This window comes from Zootoca vivipara, chromosome 2 (assembly GCF_965207765.1).
Source record: "Zootoca vivipara chromosome 2, rZooViv2.hap1.1, whole genome shotgun sequence".
Taxonomy (NCBI): Eukaryota; Metazoa; Chordata; class Lepidosauria; order Squamata; family Lacertidae; genus Zootoca; species Zootoca vivipara.
This window is the reverse complement of record NC_142584.1, coordinates 71139217-71159189: the sequence shown is the minus strand read 5'-3', so window position 1 is coordinate 71159189 and position 19973 is coordinate 71139217. Positions and strand designations below refer to the sequence as shown.

At 44.2% G+C, this 19973-nt stretch overlaps 1 protein-coding gene across 7 annotated transcripts in view; it reads right to left on the bottom strand.

Annotated features, from left to right (window-relative positions):
• Positions 1-19256, bottom strand: part of ACY1 (aminoacylase 1) — a 33289-nt gene extending 14033 nt beyond the window's left edge. For 2 of the 7 annotated variants that reach the window (XM_035106089.3, XM_060271518.2), the window contains exons 1-3: positions 11327-11395; positions 8893-9043; positions 1411-1475 (exon numbers count right to left, since the gene is read on the bottom strand). In XM_035106089.3, coding sequence (XP_034961980.1) covers positions 1411-1475; positions 8893-9010 — 183 coding nt within the window. In that variant the 5' untranslated portion in view covers positions 9011-9043; positions 11327-11395. Of the gene's footprint in view, positions 1-1410; positions 1476-7195; positions 7350-8892; positions 9044-11326; positions 11396-11674; positions 11820-17944; positions 18092-19115 lie in introns of those variants that run through there. The other 5 variants (XM_088662190.1, XM_088662189.1, XM_060271515.2 and 2 more) reach the window with 5 other exon arrangements.
• Between the last annotated feature and the right edge of the window lie 717 nt (positions 19257-19973).

Below are 19973 nucleotides of genomic sequence, written 5' to 3'. Positions count from 1 at the left end.
CTGGCTCACACTCTCTTACCTTGTTGTGGCTTGGACTTTATATTCATTTTTTAGTTTCCATAGGGTCTTATTTTCTTCTCTGCAAATTGTTCCATTAAATTAAGCAAGAATCCGATGGACAGCAAGCGCACTGGAGCCTTAAGTTGGCTTTGTCTCAATTCAGGTTTTTGCAGTGGCCACTTTTGGGAAAGTAAGTATCACCATGAGGTGACGAGGCAGGAAAAAGGTTTTAAAACTGCCACTTGTGGGGCAAATGGGTAGCGAGGGAAGCATTATAGGTGAGTAGTTTCTGTAGACTTGTTTGCAAGGCTGAGCACAGTTTGGGTTGTATTCCAAACAAGTTCTACTCAGTAGACCTACTGGAATTAATGAATCCGAGTCACTCAGGTCCATTAATGTCAATGGATCTACTCTAAGTAGGACCGGCATTGGATACAACCCTGTTCATTGTGAGTTAAAGAAACAGTTGGGAGATACAGTGCCACAGGCTGAATCAAAATGAGCCTCGGAATTCAGGCAAAAACAGTGTCTCCTTACGGCGAAATCAGGCAGCCCCAAACTGCTTCTGCAGATCCAGGTTCATACCTTGGAGTCCTCCAACGGCATAATAAAATGCAGTACTTTCCAACACAGAGAAGTTCCAGAGGTCACTAGGCGGAGTCCGGAACAGATACAGGACTCTGGGAAATTCATACAGGCTTATGATTGCCAGTCCTTTTAAAGTACCCTTGACTATCATGATAAAGATTGAGGTAGAGGCAAACTCCAATATTTGAAATTGACCCATTGACATTTTAACATTTTTGGTGGGGAATTGGCCTTTACCAACACATAGGAATAGAGAAAAGAACACAACTCATTCCTTTTAAAAAAAGTTTTAGTTTTTGCATGGCATTAATTTGTAACAATAATCAGTCTAAATACAGGCCCTAATGCGGGAAAGGTCAGGCTGGATCTGTTCAAGAATAGACTGAGAACATGGTAATAAGAGATTAATGGGATAGCCAGCTCATGAAGAGATTATAGGCTGCACGAGGGCTGCAACAAATTATGTTGTTGTTTAGTCGTTTAGTCGTGTCCGACTCTTCGTGACCTCATGGACCATAGCACGCCAGGCACTCCTGTCTTCCACTGCCTCCCGCAGTTTGGTCAAACTCATGTTCGTAGCTTCAAATTATAAAACAACAAATTATAAAACAAATTATAATATAAAACAGCCAATATGAGCACCAACATGATCAGAATGCTTCCCATAGCGTGGCTTAATCAGAAGGTTGCCTGAGAATAAATCTGAAGACATTCCTCACCACCACTATCTTGAACCACACAAACCAAGGGGGCGAAATTGGAGATGGCTGATCAGACATCCTGACAGAACTGAGACAAGGCAATGGCCCTCTCATTAATTACCTCCACTTTCTGACACTGTAGGCCAAGTTCAGAGCCTATTCTCTCCAGGAATTTCACTGCTGTGTCTGGAAGGAGAGAGGAGAAGCAGCTGTAAAAAACACAGATCAATGCAATACATCGCTTTAACCACCTTTCAGTCAATAACATTTATTTTACTTATGCATTTACTAAAAGCATTTATAAATTGGCCTTGGAGACAGGCGGTGTGGTGTAGTGGTTAGAGTGTTGGACCGAGATTGGGAGACCAGGGTTCAAATCCTCACTTAGCCATGAAGCTCACTGGGTGACCTTGCACCAATCACTCGCTCTCAGCCTAGTCTACCTCACAGGGTTGATGTAAGGATAAAATGGGGAGGAAGTGGAAACATGCACACCACCTCAAGCTCCTTGGAGGAAAGGCAGCATAGAAATGCAATAATATATAAAACCATAAAGTACCAAGGCAGCATACAACATAACAAAATGAAGCAATTCAATAAAACGTACTCAAATCATCAGTGTAGCCTCTACAAAAAGCTGTACATCCATTGTACCCTAAGCAGTATGAGCAGTAGAACTTTCCCCCAGAGGTGGACAGCAAATGGAGTTGAAGCATCGGACAAGGTTTTAAAATATTTTGGGGAATACATCTTGTTTGCATACCCTGGCTTTTACATGCTTCTTTGCAAAATGTTGCAAGGGTCTCTTGTTTGAGCCCCCTGTTTCATATTAGCTAAAGCAATTCTTTGTCTTAAGTATTTTCCATTGAACGTTTTGAATGATAGCAAGCATTACTGTATTATATTCTTAGTTATTACTTGCTCTTCACCCCAAGGTGGGTTACAACATGAAAACACAGCATAGCACAATATTAAGAACAGTTTAAAACTTATAATTACAGACATAAGGATGGTCCTAAAAATATACACCTCATGTCAAAAGCCAGGGTAAAGAGATGTAGAAAGAGGTATTCGGAAAGACACACAGCCGAAAGCATAAAATCATCTGGTAAATATGGCGCCACACTGGTTCTCCGAAGTCCACCCAGCACTCTGCCAGCTGGATCATATGTATTCTCCTTTTTTCTTGTCCAAAATTGTGAACCCGTTTTGCCTTCTGATAACATGCTGGAATGCTCTCCCATCACTGGGAAGGGGTGTTCAAACCTCTAATATTTCTATGTACAAGGAATATTTCAAAAAAAGCGTAGAATTTTTGGATGCCATTCCAGCATTTGCTTATATGGAAGGCTCTCTTATATCGCCAGTGGCAATAATGCAACCCTGAAATTGGCAGAAGATGAGGCTTCAGGACAGAGGCTGATCTCTCACTCCACACTGGGGTTTTTTGCAGATGGACACAGTTGTTGGGCAAGGGGGAAGCAACAAGAGCAGCTTGCACCTTTTCATTTTCTTCCTCTGAAGCCCAGTGTGTCAAGTAAAGAAAAGGCCTGTCTTGCCCTCCTCTTCCGCTATTCTTCTGCCCGAATATTGCTCTGAGGATTATTTTGACATATTATGTCACTGAATCGGGAAAGGTTCTCAAGTCTTGTCAGTGCTGCTAATTTCCAATGCTTCCCATTGCACACTTTACATCAGGCATCCCCAAACTTCGTCCCTCCAGATGTTTTGGACTACAATTCCCATCTTCCCCGACCACTGGTCCTGTTAGCTAGGGATCATGGGAGTTGTAGGCCAAAACATCTTGAGGGCCGCAGTTTGGAGGTGCCTGCTTTACATCCATCCATTCTCCCTGCCCCCCCCCAAGTGACTAGCCAGTTTGACAGGGACCAGCCAAGGGCATGATGAGAAGTTAAAGCATTCTAAAGATGGTAAACCTGCCTGGAGCAGCATTGCCTTCCTTTTTTGTAGATTAAATCAAAAGTGCAATTTCTGCAAGGACTAAAGGGTCAACTGCATACTACCGTACTGACTGTGTCCAGAGAGCGTTGTGGTTTTTGTTTTGTTTTTTTGCAAAGCTAGCCCTCTCCTTCTGGCAGCCCCTCTCTATTTCAGAACCTCCTTGACCTAGTAGCGCAAAACAAACAGGGGGGGGGGGGGTAAAAATCTTTTGCATTCATTCTGTGGTTCCTCTCAGGATTTTACTTGGCCAAGCAAACAGGAAACAGACCTTATTAAGTCCCCTTTGATGGATTCTTCTCCCTGCAGGGCCCCTCCAGCAAAACAGGGGAGGGTGTGTGGGGGGGATTCAACAACAAATCTTTTCTCCCTGCAAACGCTTTGTGCTGGAGTTTTCTGGCGCAGTCCTCCTATTGCCCTTCTCTCCTTGGACACAGGAAACAATTCATACAGTTTCATTCTGCCTAGCTCAAAAGTGTGCAACAATGATAGTCCAGTAAGAACCTAGTGGTTTCATCAGGTGATCCCCTCCTCATGGATCCAAGCCAAGGCTTTCTCCACTGAGACTTTTTTCACAGGCAAAACTTAAATGGGCTTCTCCTGCTTCTGTACGTGAAAAACACACAACAGCTGATTATGGCTCTCTTGCACTTTTCTTTCTCCCGCTAACATTCACAAGTGATGCATCCCAGGCTGCGTATCCTATACAGCTAAATAGGATTGTGACATTTTACCTAAAGTATTTTTTCAGTATATTCTTCAGCTGAAAAAGGCTCCTAGACCAGCTTTCAACAGCCTGTAATAAGATGGACCCTACCCTCAGGTTTATAATTTAAAATACACAAAAGGGAAGGAAAATGGAAAAAATTCCTTCAGTAGCACCTTAAAGACCAACTAAGTTTTTATTTTGGTATGAGCTTTCATGTGCATGCACACTTCTTCAGAACTGTGCACACTTCTGAAGAAGTGTGAATGCACACGAAAGCTCATACCAAAATAAAAACTTAGTTGGTCTTCATCTGAAGAAGTGTGCATGCACACGAAAGCTCATACCAAAATAAAAACTTAGTTGGTCTTTAAGGTGCTACTGAAGGAATTTTTTTATTTTACTTCGACCCAGACCAACACGGCTACCTACCTGTAACCGGGAAGGAAAATGAATTGCTAAGGAGGAGGAAAAGGGCAAACTCGCAAGAGGAATGCTAACCCCAGCCAGGCAGCAGTCTAATGCCACCAAGTGATGGCAGTGGGTGAGTGGATAGCTCAGGATCTAGTGCAGGCATAGGCAAATTCCGGCCCTCGAGGTGTTTGGGACTACAATTCCCATCATCCCTAGCTAACAGGACCAGTGGTCACGGATGATGGGAATTGTAGTCCCATAGGAGTTTGCCTATGCCAGGCATCCCCAAACTTCAGCCCTCCAGATGTTTTGGACTACAATTCCCATCATCCCTGATCACTGGTCCTCTTAGCTAGGGATCATGGGAGTTGTAGGCCAAAACATCTGGAGGGCCGCAGTTTGGGGATGCCTGGCCTATGCTGATCTAGTGGATCCCAGGCCAGGCTAAAGGCCAAAGGAGCTGTTTTGAGCAATGATCTATCCAATCCGCCCCCCCCCCCCCGCCATCACCGCATGCAGCAGATAGGTGTGTGTGGATTGCATACTAAGACAATAATTCTTAGTTACAAAAGTTCTTATAAGTGTTCTTTCTGGCAAAGCGGTGGAGCAGTAGGCCATTGCTTTGCTTGAAATGTAGAAGAGAAGAAGAGGAGTTTGGATTTGATATCCCGCTTTATCACTACCCGAAGGAGTCTCAAAGCGGCTAACAATCTCCTTTCCCCTCCTCCCCCACAACAGACACCCTGTGAGGTGAGTGGGGCTGAGAGACTTCAAAGAAGTGTGACTAGCCCAAGGTCACCCAGCAGCTGCATGTGGAGGAGCAGAGACGCGAACCCGGCTCCCCAGATTACGAGTCTACCGCTCTTAACCACTACACCACACTGGCTCTCAAGTTGATGTACCGGTAAGTAAGTTGATGTTACCGAAGCAAGTTGATGTACCGGTAAGTAAAATGCAAGTAGTAATCCAGTGCAGGTTTGTAATAAAAACACCATTTTTTGGATTCCCCCCCCCCCCAAAAAATGACTTGGCCAGTTTTCTTTAGACTATTCACAGAACCAGCCAGACACACATTTGGTGACAACGTGAACAAAAGACTGAAAGAGGTTGCCCATAGCAATCCTGTCATGTGTACCCTCTGCCATGCCTGGGATTTGATTTTCAATGTGCATTACGGAAGAGCCATTTCTCCCTCTGGTATATCCAGCACACGTTGCAAGCATGTGGCAGGTACACAAGGCCAGCTCTTGGGTGGCAAGGGGGCTACCACACAGAGGCTTTCTTTTCAACAACTTTCCAATGGCCCCATGCAGTAGGTGGACATGCAAGGGTGCCCCCCATACATTGTCTTCTCAATTAAAATACACAATCTCACTTCTCATATGAATTTTGACCCTAGCTCCAAAAGGCCAATGTAATGCAATTCAGATGTACCAGGCAGGCTAGGACTGCAGCCTTTAAGCCACTCATTCCAGAGTACAGTGGTACCTCGGGTTACAAACACCTCGGGTTACAAACACTTCGGGTTACAGACTCCGCTAACCCGGAAGTACCTCGGGTTAAGAACTTTACCTCAGGATGAGAACAGAAATTGTGTGGCGGTGGCGCAGCGACAGCGGGAGGCCCCATTAGCTAAAGTGGTACCTCAGGTTAAGAACGGTTTCAGGTTAAGAACGGATCTCCGGAACGCATTAAGTTTGTAACCAGAGGTACCACTGTAGTCCCGCAGGCTTCAGTGGCCTTACTTCAAGCTATGTGATATGGGAACAGGAGCCTAAGTTACAAGGTGACTTAGAAAGGGTAACTTTGCCAACTTTAGGCTGAGTACACTGAGGACAAGGGTTCACATGACTGCAACTCAATGTCTGCCTGAACGAAGTGGATGAGAGCCAATGTATAGGACAGACAAAAAATTCTCTTCCAGCTTAACTCACTTGAGTGCTCAGTGCATACAGATTTACTCCTGTTGCCATGAAAACAAGGCTTAAATCCCCTCACTTTGTGACTCATTAATACTTCAGGATAACAGAGGGGCAATACTTTTCTGAAGTAAGCTCTGGAATGTGGACTTCACTCAGCACCAAAGTTCGAAAAGCAGCAAAGTGTTTCTTAGATAAGCTATTAACACCTGCGGTTTCACACTTCTGAGTAGCTTTGGGTGCAAAATACCACCATTAAACCCCTCCAAATTACTTTCTGATCTGATAGCCTATGGAACACATTATTTCAAATGGCAACTCAAAAAGCCGTATGTAGGGATTTGTCCACTAGGCATGAGTGGGGGTGGAGGAAGAGAAAGGGATATCACATCCCTATCTGATGTCCTCTGAGGCACAACTTGCACTTTATATCAGGAGTGGGAAAAGAAAACAAGGGTCATCCAAATATTACAACTCCCACAATCCCTTGCTGGCTGGGGCTGATGTGAGATGGAGTCAAAAAATCTCTGAGAGGGTCAAAGGTTCCTCATCCCTGGCTTATACTGTGCTCATCTGCACTGGGAAGGAATCATGGTTAGGAAGGTGAAGGTAGGAAGGTTAAGTTACAGGTAGGTAGCCGTTGTTGGTCTGCCATAGTTGAAACAAAATAAAAACATTCCTTCCGGTGTGTATCTGAAGAAGTGTGCATGCACAAGAAAGCTCAAACCAATGACAAGCTAAGTTGGTCTCTAAGGTGCTACTGGAAGGATAATTTTTTTTATTTTGTAGGAAGGTTAAGTCTGCTGAAACAATGTATATGGGCTGGAAATGTGACTTGAATCTTTTGAGGAATACTATAGACTGAATCATGCAAGGAACAGAAATTTTAAACAAACACACACACACACCCTGAAACTGGAGCTTCCATGTGACTTGCATTTGATGAAACATTCCATTCTGGTCTAGCAAGTTTCTTCTGCTTCTCTGCCTACTGAGGACCACTGGGGGCTTTTGATGTGCATTTCTCCAGTAGTAGCTTTCAAAAGTTCCAGCCAAGTATTTCTGAAACTCAGGAAAGTGTCAAAAGTTGTTTGTGCTACAGTATGGTGATTTGCTATTCAAAAGGGGAAAGGGCAGAAGTCCGACTGGGTGCACTCAAGACCTTGTGTTCTTCTAAAATTGTTCTTTGGATTTTGGCAGAAGGCTATAATCCAACAAAGAGAGACTCATGCATAAACCTGTTAAAGCGGTTAATAGTTCAATCCTATGTGCATCCATCCACTCTGAAACAGGCCCATTGGGCTCAGTGGGCGACAGGGCTGTCTGTCGCCTTATTTAACTGTGTTGAATTGTGTTTCCATCAACCTACTCCATATCAGTTGTAGCTTCTCTATTTTCCTAATGTTGAGAATGTCTCCAACCAAGTTATGCTGGTTCTTCAGCGTGGTAAGGAATTTTGTGCATCTAGTGCTCAGGAAATTTTACTGACCTAGTTCAGAGATAGTAAGTTTGTGTCTGGTCCGAATCACTCAGAGTGAAGATGGTAGCAGGCTAACATGGCTGAACATTTCAGCATATAAAAATGTTGCCCGCACATATAAAACTTTTTGTCAGCAGAAAGGGTTCTAGCATAACCTTCTTCTTTACATTCTAGTCTTCTATGAGCAGCAAACCAAACCATGGGAAAATGCCATGGGACATGTTAGCATTATTGCAAGATACCCTGTCTGAAAGTATTTTTATGTTATGATTTGATTGAGTTGGAAAAGGAGGCTAGAGGAATATTCTGACTTTGAAGTATGGTAGAAAATGCAGTGATGCATTGAAAAGTTGGCAAATGTACTGGATTGTATTATAACGGTTAATTTTGTTGTCAATTTTACTTATCTTATCTGGATATTTTAGTTAACAATTTAATAAAAATTGTCCCAAAAATCTCCCTGCTCACAGGTGTGTGTGTGTTGTTCTGAGCTTCCCAGAGAGACAGTGGTATAGAAGCAGACCAATCAGTTCCTGGCAAACTCTGATGGGATGTTGTCTTAAAAAAGAAAGCAATGAAATGCATGTTATAAAGTGAGAGAAGTGAGATTTCCCCTCACTCTTCAAAGCATAGTTTAAGTGCTAAGGGGCAATGGAAGTGAGGCTTAGCCAATCATGTGATTAAATAATACATATGAAACATGGGGTGGTGCTAGATAGATACCTACAAGCTGTACTCAGAATAATTCATATGGACTGAATGATCACAGCACAGATGATCATAGGTCTGTGTAAATATATCTAGGGATGCATAATTCCAACTAGATGGTTTTTCCCGTTTAAATTATGCTGTATGTGGCAAATGCATTCGGTGCATCTTAGCCAGAACAGGTGAGATACAACCATTTCAAATGAACTCTAGAAATCAATTTGTTTTGTTCACTCTGGCAAATGATGCAGGAACATTACCTCCAGCTGCTAAACTAACCAGCCTCCGAATGGACTCCCATTGGTTGCTGATTATGTAATGTTTCTGCAAAGCTCCAGCAGTGACACCAGTCAAGTAGACAGCAGCAGAACTTCGCCTTTTTAAAACGAAGGAGGAAAAAGAAAACACCCTCCATACCATAATCAGGCTCTGGCTGGACAGTCTTGATTCTCAGATATTCCCGGAAGAGGGTGACTGATGGATCTTCTTGGGGGTCCTTCTCCCCATGCCTTTTAGGGTCTTTCTCTGGCAGCATGTTAGCCTTCTGGACGCAGGATGTCAGAGCCCTCTGTGAAATTAAGACGTGAATACATAGGAAATGCAGAGCGCAAGAGCAAGAATATCACTCTCCCTTATTTGAAGTTCACAGTGGAATTGCACTGCTACAGGTACTAACTTGTATAACCACATTTAATTCCTGCTGTGCCTTCTCTCGCTTTCCTGAGGCTGCAGCAACAGGAGGAAATTGCCAGATGGCACCAATAATTGACTGGTGATTTAAAAACTTCCCCGAAATGGATTCGCTCCCAAAATGGTAATGGTTCAAAAAACACACATCCAAAGCTATGAAAGCTGAGCTCAGCACTTGAGGGAAATCATCATTGCACCCAAGCAGGGAGGGGGGGGGAGAGAGAGAATCCCAAACAAGGCTTTCTTTCAACTCCATTACACCTACTACTATGAAGGTCACAAGGTTTAATTTGAAAATGAGCATGGCCATGTGTGCACTTTCTACAACAGCTTCTTCTGCGTATTGTGTCTAGTATAGAGCTCTTGGCAACTTTTGCTGGAAATGAAGATATGACTGTACTGTACAATAATGGCAAGAGTAACGGGTGATGTGTTCTCTTAACACCTACATGGAAGCATTCAAACAGGCAGCTTAGCAAAAGGTGCTGGAAACACAGAAGGCTGGGAAACTGACCTACAAGTTGGGAGAAGCGTTGCCACCTGCACACCCACCCACCCTGCTGACTGTGTCCTGCATTCAACACAGGAACTCCACAGGTATAGATAGCCATGCCCTACAGGTGTGGAGAAAGCTGCATCCATTGAATTACTGCCTGTCAGACAGCTGGAAAAAGGTACAACTTGCATTATCAATGTGTAGCTGCTCCTAACAGATGGGTTCAAGCAGTGCTTTTTCCTGGGGGGGGGGGGACGACGCAGGGGTATGCATACCCCGAAACATTTTGTGAATCTAAGTTTGGCCTCATTGAGGGGCAGTGTTTTCAATATGAGTAGGAAAATGAGAGTACCACTAAACATTTTTTAAGGAAAAAAAAGCACTGGGTTCAAGACTTGTACTGAGGGAACTCTATGATATAAAGGTCCACAGTTTGTGCTCTCCTTTTAATAAGACAATAATGCTGTAGGATATTGAAGACTCAATATTGGGTTTTTTTTTAAGACATCATGGTAGTGACTAGAATAGAAGGGAGGTGGGTAAAATTAATAGCACAGGAGAAATTTCTGGTGATCAGGTGCTGAGGAAACTGGTGAGCATAGAATTGGGAGAGGGAGCATTAAGTGGGCAAGAGCAAGTATGGGAAGTAGGGTTTTTCGGGTGATATATAGATATGGGGTATGGGAAGAAAGCCTGCAGACACTTCTGCCCAGCAATTTATTCTGAAGAAGGTGCTGCTTATGGAAGGAAATATTTCATAACATCCACACAACATAGTTGATTACTCAGGAAAATAACATGGGATGGCAGTTTCATTGATGCTATCCATTTTTTTAAAAAAAACACCCCCAAAAAACCTGAATGTATGAGCAGCACTGAGTCCACAATACACTGTGGCAATACCTGTGTGGGGCAAGAAGGAAGGCTTGTCGAGTCGCTTATCTACCAGGTGCTTCAAATAGGCAGGCATAGGCAGGTAGGCGAGCAAAAAAGTTCGCGAGATTTTGTAACTTCGGTGGACTTGCTTTGCAAAGCTAGATTCGTGTTAAACAGGCACAGGGCGTTGGGGGGGGGGCAGTAAGTTATTAAGGCAGCAGGGATCGGGAGGGGAAACTTTTAGAAAACGAGCAGAGGCAGATTTGGCCAAGGGAAGTTTGGGGCATGGCAGCAGCGTAGGATGAGTGCTGGAAAATGCTGCGGCTTTCGTTTCTCGTTTCTTTTTAAAATTAAGCATTTGGGGGAAGGGGAGAATAGAATGCGTTTGTGGAAGCAGGCTGCACTTGACAGGGGGAAAGGCCGCCCACACAAGGCAGGCAGCGGGACCGGGAAGCCGCAGTCGATTCCGAAGAGGGGGGGGGGGTCGTCCTATAGCGGAGTTGAACGTGGAGAAGAACAAGGAGCGTTTATGGGGAGAGCGCTCAGGAGCGTGGGCGTCCGAGGGGCGGCGAGCCGGCTCGCCCCACCCAAGAGCGGAGCAGCCCCCTCAGGACGCGCATTCCCGCCCCGGCTGCTAAGTAAACAAGTAGTTCCGCAGGAACCTCTCTCCCTCCTCCCTGCAGGCACAAGGGCCGGCGGTGCCAGGCGCTGCAGCTGCAGAGCCCGGGCCGCCAAAAGGGGACCTTCTCGGGCAGCCTCCCCGGGTCCCGCCCTGCCCCGCTCACCCACCTCTCCGGTCGCCGCAGAAGCCACTGCCTGCCTCCAGCCCTCCTCCTGCTGCCTGGCTCTGCTGCACTCGCGGCGGCGGCGGCGGCGGAAGGCTGAGCGCGGGGACAGTCCTGCCTCCAGCCCGCCCGCCGGCCTCAGGCGGGGCCAATCCCACGGGGGGCAGCCTGGCCGCCTTGCCTCCGTCCCAAGCCGGGCGAGGGGGGGGGGGTCTGGCGCACGTGGCCGGGGGCGAGGCTTTCGGAGAGACGCAGAAGATGCCTCTGGTTCAAGACTTCCTGAGAGGGAGGGAGGAAGGGAGCTGGTTAGGGTTACTGCGGAGGGAGGGGAGAGCCGAGCGCACCAATGCACCTTTGCAGCGGGGTCCCGCCTGTCCTCTCGCCTTCAGGGCTGGCCTTGGCGCCAAGTTCCGGGGTTTAACTCCCTGCTGACACCCCTTTCCCGTCGCCCGGGCCCGAGTGAATAAATCCTGCTTGCCAAACAGAGAGAGAGAGAGAGCGCGCGCAAAGGCCAGGTTTTAAACGGCAGGCTTGGGCACGTCCAGGGCCCTTCCACAGAGAGCACTTCCTGCTCCCCAGCGCCGGCTCTTCTCTTGAGCAGGCTGGCTAGACTAGAGGGTGACAGCGCGAGCCGCGAGCGGAAACTCGCAGCCCAGCTAAGAAACTCCAAACTCTTAAGCCGCCTCAGCCCCAGCCCCCTTTTGAGAGCGCCTTCAAACACTCCACGTACATCGCCTTGCAATTCTTTGCCACAGCCCTGTGTGGTAGGTGAGGGTATTAATCGACATAATGGGTGGGTGGTCCGGTGGACAATATTGGGGCAGGGGGAGGTTACCTCCCACGCAAAAGGTTTTTGCAAGGGTGCCACCTTGAATACAATATTGGAGGGGAGGGGCAGGTAAGCCCCGCCCCGCAGAATCGATCATATGACGCGGTGCACACACACTATTTGAAAGGCATTGTCAATGCCCATCAACTTTGGGGACCCTAGCCCCCTCAAATATTTTATTTGGCTCCTAGGAGTTGGTTCCTATGAATCCTTGGAGCCCATCAATCTACAGTGGTACCTCGGTTTATGAACACAATTGGTTCCGGAAGTCTGTTCATAAACTGAAGCGTTCATAAACTGAAGCGAACTTTCCCATTGAAAGTAATGGAAAGTGAATTAATCCATTCCAGATGGGTCCACGGCGTTCGTAAACCAAAAATTCGTAAACCGAGGTGTTCATAAACTGAGGTTCCACTGTATTGTCCTTTTCAGAAAACTTCCTACAATCTGAGTGGTCCTAAAATGTGCCCCTGGTGCAGAAGATTACTCCCACCAGACATTTGGATAACTTTCGCTGAGAAACGTTCTAGCTCGTGACTAAGGGTGCAAGTCCTTTGGGGTAAGGAAGTTACAGTATGTTAAAAACCAGTGGGGCTTACTTATGCATAAATACGTAAAAGTTTCAGTTAATCACTTTCTTTATGCTATATTGAACTCCTGCCCCTTCCAAAAAGAAAAGGGACAGGATTCAAGTTTAGGCTTAACCAAGAGGCAGACTATCAACACAGCAGCATATTTTTATACTCACTTCACCTGCCATGGCTCTTAGCCTGGTTACTGAATATCCTATATTGAGTTTTTAATATGTAGTTTGAATAGTAATATGTAGAAATATGGAGTTTAAAATTAAGGCTCAGAAACGCAGAGTCAGACGAGTGGTGTAGTGTTAATGAAATTAAGCCATTATCCTGAAATTAATACTTAGCATGTTTTCTAGTACTTCAGAGCATTCAAAGTGCTTCACACATGTTACCTTTGTTGTAAAACCTTACAGATGCCTATAAATTAGTATTATTTGGCACCGAGTGGCAAGTAGTTCCAAGGGCAGCACTCACCTGAACTTGGATTTCTTTGGAAAGAGAAATCACTGGAAACCTACAGCATTTTTGTCACATGTGAGTTCATTAGCAAGCTAAAGATAGGTGAAGGCAGATAGCATAGTAGTCTTACTAAACAATAATAATTTTATTATTTATAACCTGCCTATCTGGCTGGGTTTTCCCAGCCAGTCATGCTCCTACATCACTGCCCAGAGCATTCCCAGAGCTCTAAACTACAACTCTCCTTTCCATCTCAATCCAAGCTACATTGTGACATAGGTTTAAATAAACATACCGGTAACTAGTTATGTTGAGGTAGCAGCAGCCCCAGGCTCATGGTTTTCTACTGAAAAGCATCCACTTCTATTTTCCCCTGAAGGTGTTGTTTGCAATAAACAGAACTTTTGGAGGTAAGCAGCCAGGAAGGAGCAGTTTTCAGCACACACACAAAAACTGATACAAAACTCCAATCCAGAAGGGGGCCCGTGCTGCTTTTTCTCCTGAATAGTTTCTGTTGCTGTTAACTATAGCTATGTGGGGGATAAACTACAGTTCCCATGGTTTTTTGGGGGGAGGGGGTTAAATTGTGTGGAGACAGTAGGCATGCTTGTTTAAATACATGACTATGTGTCCTATGTATTAGGCCAGGCACCCCCAAACTGCGGCCCTCCAGATGTTTTGACCTACAACTCCCATGATCCTTAGCTAATAGGACCAGTGGTCAGGGATGATGGGAATTGTAGTCCAAAACATCTGGAGGGCCGAAGTTTGGGGATGCCTGTATTAGGCTCTCAGTCAGATTCAAACTACAGTAGGTTCTTTGTTGCTTTACACACAGAGACCTAGATAACATCATCCTTGCTGGGAAAAAGGATGGTGGCTTAAAAATAAACCATCATCTTCAGCTATTTCATAGCTTTTCCAAACATTTTACCTGTAATTTCCCCTTTAAAAAGGTGTGGGTGGTCACTGATCATTAAGGGACTTTAAGCAGTCACACTAGTCCCAGTAAACTTCTTTCTTGTCCAGATCCACCTCCTTCAGAGCATACTTTGCCTGATTGCAAATGAAGGTTGAGGGGCTATTAACTGGCTTGCCAAATGTAATAAAATCTAACCAACTCATGGTTGATGCTACATTTTAATTGAGAGCTTCCTGGCTCACAGCCCACATTTTTAGCCACTACATCAACCACCTTCTCATCTGTGTATAGCCAATTTTACATTAGTAACACTTCACAAAAAGAAAAGTATTGCTGCACACATTTCCAGATGCAATTCTTATATCCCTGGAAGGCAGGTGGAAAGCCTACTTTTCCTTATTGAGCACAACAACCCACAATAAACTCCTACTGCATATATTTAATGCATAATGGTTTTCACAGCACATAACCCTTTGAGATGTAATTCCTTGTGACACTTCAACTCTCTCCCCTAAATTATTTATAAATTGAACTTTATGAAGCAGAGATTGGTGCACTTAAAATGGCCAAAATGTCTGCACTAGACAGATCTTCCTTTCAGTTACCCCAGTCAATCTGCAATCCCTCCTGTACTCCATTGCCCCTACCATAGAGATAATCAGCAGGAAGGGAATATTATTGGTGCCTAGACTCTGGGATCATCCATACCATTGTTTAACATGGATAGTAAGTTTCCTATACAGGTGAAACTCGGAAAATTGGAATATCGTCGATAAGTGCATTTAATTCAGTTATGCAACTTAAAAGGTGACACCAATATATGACATAGATGCATGACACGCAAAGCAAGATATGTCACGCCTTTATTTGTTGTCATTGTAATTATTTGTCGTTAGGCAGGCCAATTATAAATGGAATGCAATTAATGAAATGTAATAGTGATGTTTATTTTTGTTTATTTTTGTATTATTGTAACTATTTGTTTTATTACTGTGGAATTTCCAAAAGAAAGCATTTGTAAAAATTTAAAAAATAATAATAATTACTGAAATAAATGCACTTTTTGACGATATTCTAATTTTCAAAGTTTCACCTGTACCTTCATTAATTATGGGTTGTCCATATAACGTTTTTCTCTAAAACACTTCCTTTCCACACTTTCCCCTTCCTCAGCCTGGATTTTATTATGTTCTTGTGTTTCTCATATGGCTGCAGCTGGTGTACCAGATGAAACTGGCAAAAATGCACTCCTAGCCACAGAGGTCACTTGAATGTATCTATGAGTACCTCTAAGATATGCACCTGCTCATTTAGGGGGGATGCAACCCCATCCAGAACAGACAGCTGGCCTATCTTCTAGACATAGGAACTACCTCCCCATACAGCCTATGTCTTCTCAGGGCCCTCATCCAGTCCACCACTGCATTAAGGCACTGGTCCAGGGCTTGCACAGCATCTCCTAATTTAGATGTTATGGACAAATACAGCTGCATGTCTTCAGCATCCTTATGGCACTGGGCTCCAAAATTGTTAATGACCACTCCCAACAGCTTCAAATAGATGTTAAAGCAGTCCTGGGGACAACACAGTGCCTTGTGGAATACCATAGCACAGGTGTCAGGGAGTTGAAGAGCACTCTCCAAATGGTACTGTCTGCACTCGACTGTCCAGGCAGGAATAGAACCACTGTAGAACAGTGCCTCCAATATGCACCCCACAACCAGAGGATGCCATTGTCAATGGTATAGAAAGCTACTGAGAAGGTTGTACTTCCTGTCCCCCTCCTAATACAGATCATCCATTGGGGTGATCAAAGCCTATGCAGTCCCGAAACCAGATCTAAACTCAGATTGAAGTTGATCTAGATCAGGCATCCCCAAACTGCGGCCCTCCAGATGTTTTGGCCTACAACACCCATGATCCCTAGCTAACAGGACCAGTGGTTGGGGAAGATGGGAATTGTAGTCTTAAAACATCTGGAGGGCCGAAGTTTGGGGGTGCCTGATCTAGATAACCAGTGTCATCCGGCAACACTTGTGATTGCTCTGCCACCACCTTCCCCTCAAAAAGGTTTTTGGCAACTGGCTAGTAGTCATCACACATCACTGGCTCCAGGATGACTTTTAAAGCATTGGCTGCAACACTGCCTCTTTAAGTGTGGTTGCCCCCACCACATCATGCAATGATGCATTTGTAATACCCTGGCCCTGACTTTCCACACCATGGCTTTAATCAGCCAAGAAGGGCAGATTTTCAGTAGATCTTCAAATGAATGTTGCACAGCCAAAGTCCTTTGATGGCACTATAGCTATGACAGTGCATATCCTCTCTATTACCCTAAGTTCTCAGTCAGCTTCCCAAATTCATTACGGTTGCATGTTGTGTTGTTTCCCAGAACCTCTTGAGGTCACTGTCCTCACTCAGTACTGCAGCACTTGCTGTGCCATGCTCTGAATTTTAAGTGTCATCCCATACTTGCTGTGCGCAAGACTGATTGTTTGTTCTAAAGAGTCATGTTCACACAGCACCCAACTCCCAGTTCCATTGGGTGGGTGGGTCTGCGCAGGCCTCTTAAAGTTCAATTTCTCTGGAAGGGTACAGCTACTTGCAATTCTCATTCATTTCATGTTGTTCAGGATGCTTGAAACACCAGGTAGAACAAAGAATATGTAGCAAATCCAATCTGACAAATATCGCAGATCCAGAGCATAAGATTTTAGCGCTGGGTGCAGGCAGGCATAGCAAGAACAAAAGCATTTTATCTGTTGATAAAGAAATACGTTATCACCCATCCTATGCAGCATATCTATGCTGGCATTACAAGTTAGAAAAGGCTGGTGTAGAAAAGGCTGGTGTTTCCTACTGATTGCAAGCATATACAGTTCTTTCAGAAGCCAGAATAAAATTGGTGATCCCACTTAACTAGCTCTTAACTAGCCATTCACAGATTCAATAGTCAGGTTATATGTGATGTGATACTATGTTTTTCATTCCTCTGAGGGTCAACGTGCTCCTTTCATTTGTAGTATTATCTTCTTTCATATTTCCATTGAGACGATTAACACCTCAAATGTTAAAAACCTTACTCAAGGCTTACTGTCATTCAGGTTCAAATGCACCACCATTATCTTCCCTGCTCAGGGTCAACGCTCCCTTGAGCAATTACTCCTATTTCATTTTTGCACATTGCACTATTGTAAGCCACTGAATAAGTTTATCTCCAGCAGCTCCTCTTTGTTACATGTTAAGAGCAATGCCCTGAAGAGGACGAAGTGGCAATGGAAAGCAGAGGACTATAACAAGTATAAAATATTTTTAGGCAGGGCCATCTCTTTCCAACTTTTGTTGGTTGCCAAAATAACAGAGATGTTTGTTCGGTATGTTAATCACAAAGAGAATATGGGCTCATGTCCAATTTGCAGGCATTGAAGTCTCTGCATATTATTGAACCTGGCGTAGGCAGAATGGCAAAAGTTAAGCAACACTATGCTTCTATCACAATTTATGAAAGCAATTGTTAAAAGTTAAGAGTTTCAGTTGGTTCCTTTGGTGGCTGACTAAAATCAATGTTAGTATACTACTGTATAGGCAAACCATCTGCATAGTGAAGATACTTGATCTATCAATGTGATGACTGTTCCAGTTGAGTCAGTAAACTATAATAGTACATATCCCCAGCCCCTAATGGGAGTGCTCATATTTAGGGCTCCTGAGAGCCAGGGGCAGGAATCTTGTAACACTGTTTGGGATTCTCAGGACTAGCCACCCCCTTCCTCCAGCAAGGCTTTGTTGCTGGCCTTTGTAGGTGTGCAGTTCACTTAGGATACTTACTCAGAAGATCCAGGGGGCAGAAGGGGGCAGCCTGAAGCATTTTCCATATAGGTGAATTCCATCTTGGTGAATGATGAAGAGCTGCAGCAGGCTGGCTGGCTGAAAACTCATGTTTCAAGGAGCATATTGGAGCCTTCTCTACCAACAACCCCACTTCTGAGTCAGAATCCTTCCCTAGAAATATGATCTGAATTTTAGCTCTTATATTACTCCTGGCCAACAACTCAAAGTAGGAGGAATGGCTTAAAGCTTGAGAGTAGAAGACAATTACTCTGAAAACCAGATTGGATGCTTAGGACTATTCTTGAAATGTATTTGTTGGTTTTATAACTGCGAACTGTTGTGGCTTCTCCTAAAGAATCCTAGGAACGTTATTTATTACAGGCATCTCCCCATTTCTGCAAGGGTTGTGTTCTAAGTTTCTAAAAAAAATTAAGTTATAAAATGAAGCTTAAAAGGGAGGGGTACATTTACACCTCTTGTATACTCTTGTCTTGGGCTATTTATACTTCTGTTACATACTAAAAGGGCCATGTTTTTAAGGGCCAATTCATATTTTTGTAGCAGATATACAGATTTGCATGTGTGCAGCAGATACACAATTGGCCAGTGGAGTTAGTCAGCATGTGTATTCATACTGCATATCCACTGGGATGTGCTTCCGGCTCTAGATTTTATTGTGCTTGCAGCAGTAAACACAGAAAAGCATGAAGCAGACACATGTTATGGCAATGAGATGTAACTAGCTACAGTTTGCATCCATTGTATGTTGTCAAATACACACCATCATTTAAAAGCACTATACATCAAACATATTGTCATGTAATGTCCAAAGCAGGCACTTTATCCATTATTTTGCTCCTACATTCCACGTTCCTAACTGGTAAAAAAAACTGGCTTGGTAGAATAGTGATCAAATGTGCAGGAAAGAAAATGAAGTGTTGGACTTTGTATCCTGTGCACTATTGCCTAGCCAGCATTTTAAAAATTATCTTGAGCATCTGGTGCCATTTAACCCTGCCCCCCTCCGTGCTCCTTTGAATCTTGGCATTCTTTCGAGTTCTAGGCTATCTCTACGAGTAAGAGCCAAAGTGCAGAAGGCAATTCCCATCCATGTCATTTTGCAAATAAGAAGTCCTGGAGACATTAGGTAATAGTCCATTTTACTCACAGTAAATTATAATTTCACCATCCCTCAAAGGGCACACCACTTCCAGTGAGGCTGTGAGGCAGATCCAATCCTAATGTGCAGCACATTCACTCCATCAGTATCTCTTTTCAAGTACGAGTATTTATACCACAACCAGAAATAGTCACCCATAAAAGGTGAGTAGGAGTCAGCTGGAAACACATGAAGGTGCTAGATGAATGAGAGACCCAAAGATAGGCCATTGGCTCTTAAAGAACTAGGATAGGATAGACACCATGCTACGCTAACACCAGCACTTAAACCTGAAAGTTAGCAAGAACTATCTCTGTAGTGTCCCTACTTCGTAGGGCTTCAGCAATGGAATTTAGTTTTCAAAGCAGAAACTCACCAGACCGATCTATCCTTTGCTCTATAAAGAACAGCTACCTACAACTTTGTACTGTTAGCTTTCAAACCACTCAGTCTGCACCGTGGCACGTCATCCACAAAACTCTCAGACCCCACTGAGGATAGTCTACTGACAGATGTCTGAACATACGTTTGCCGTGTCTTAGTAGGCAACTAAATTGCTTTAAGCTCAAAGGAGAACCTTTTATTTCATTCGTCTCAGCAGTTAAAATAAATTCAACCTGAACAGTTCGGTGTGCAAAGGAATTAGGAAGGCAATCACCTGAACATATTTTAAGGGGAATTTATTAACATTTAGTGCAAGTTTACAATACTTGAGGTGGGATGTTGCTTTAAAAAGGCATGTGAAGTCTTCTTGGAGTGAGGGGGGTGTCATGCTTAGTAGTTGTGTTGTTGTAGTATCACAAATATGCCCACGAGCTGTTATCAGGCTTTTAATTTGTGAGGCATCATAAAGCCAAAGGCAGTGGC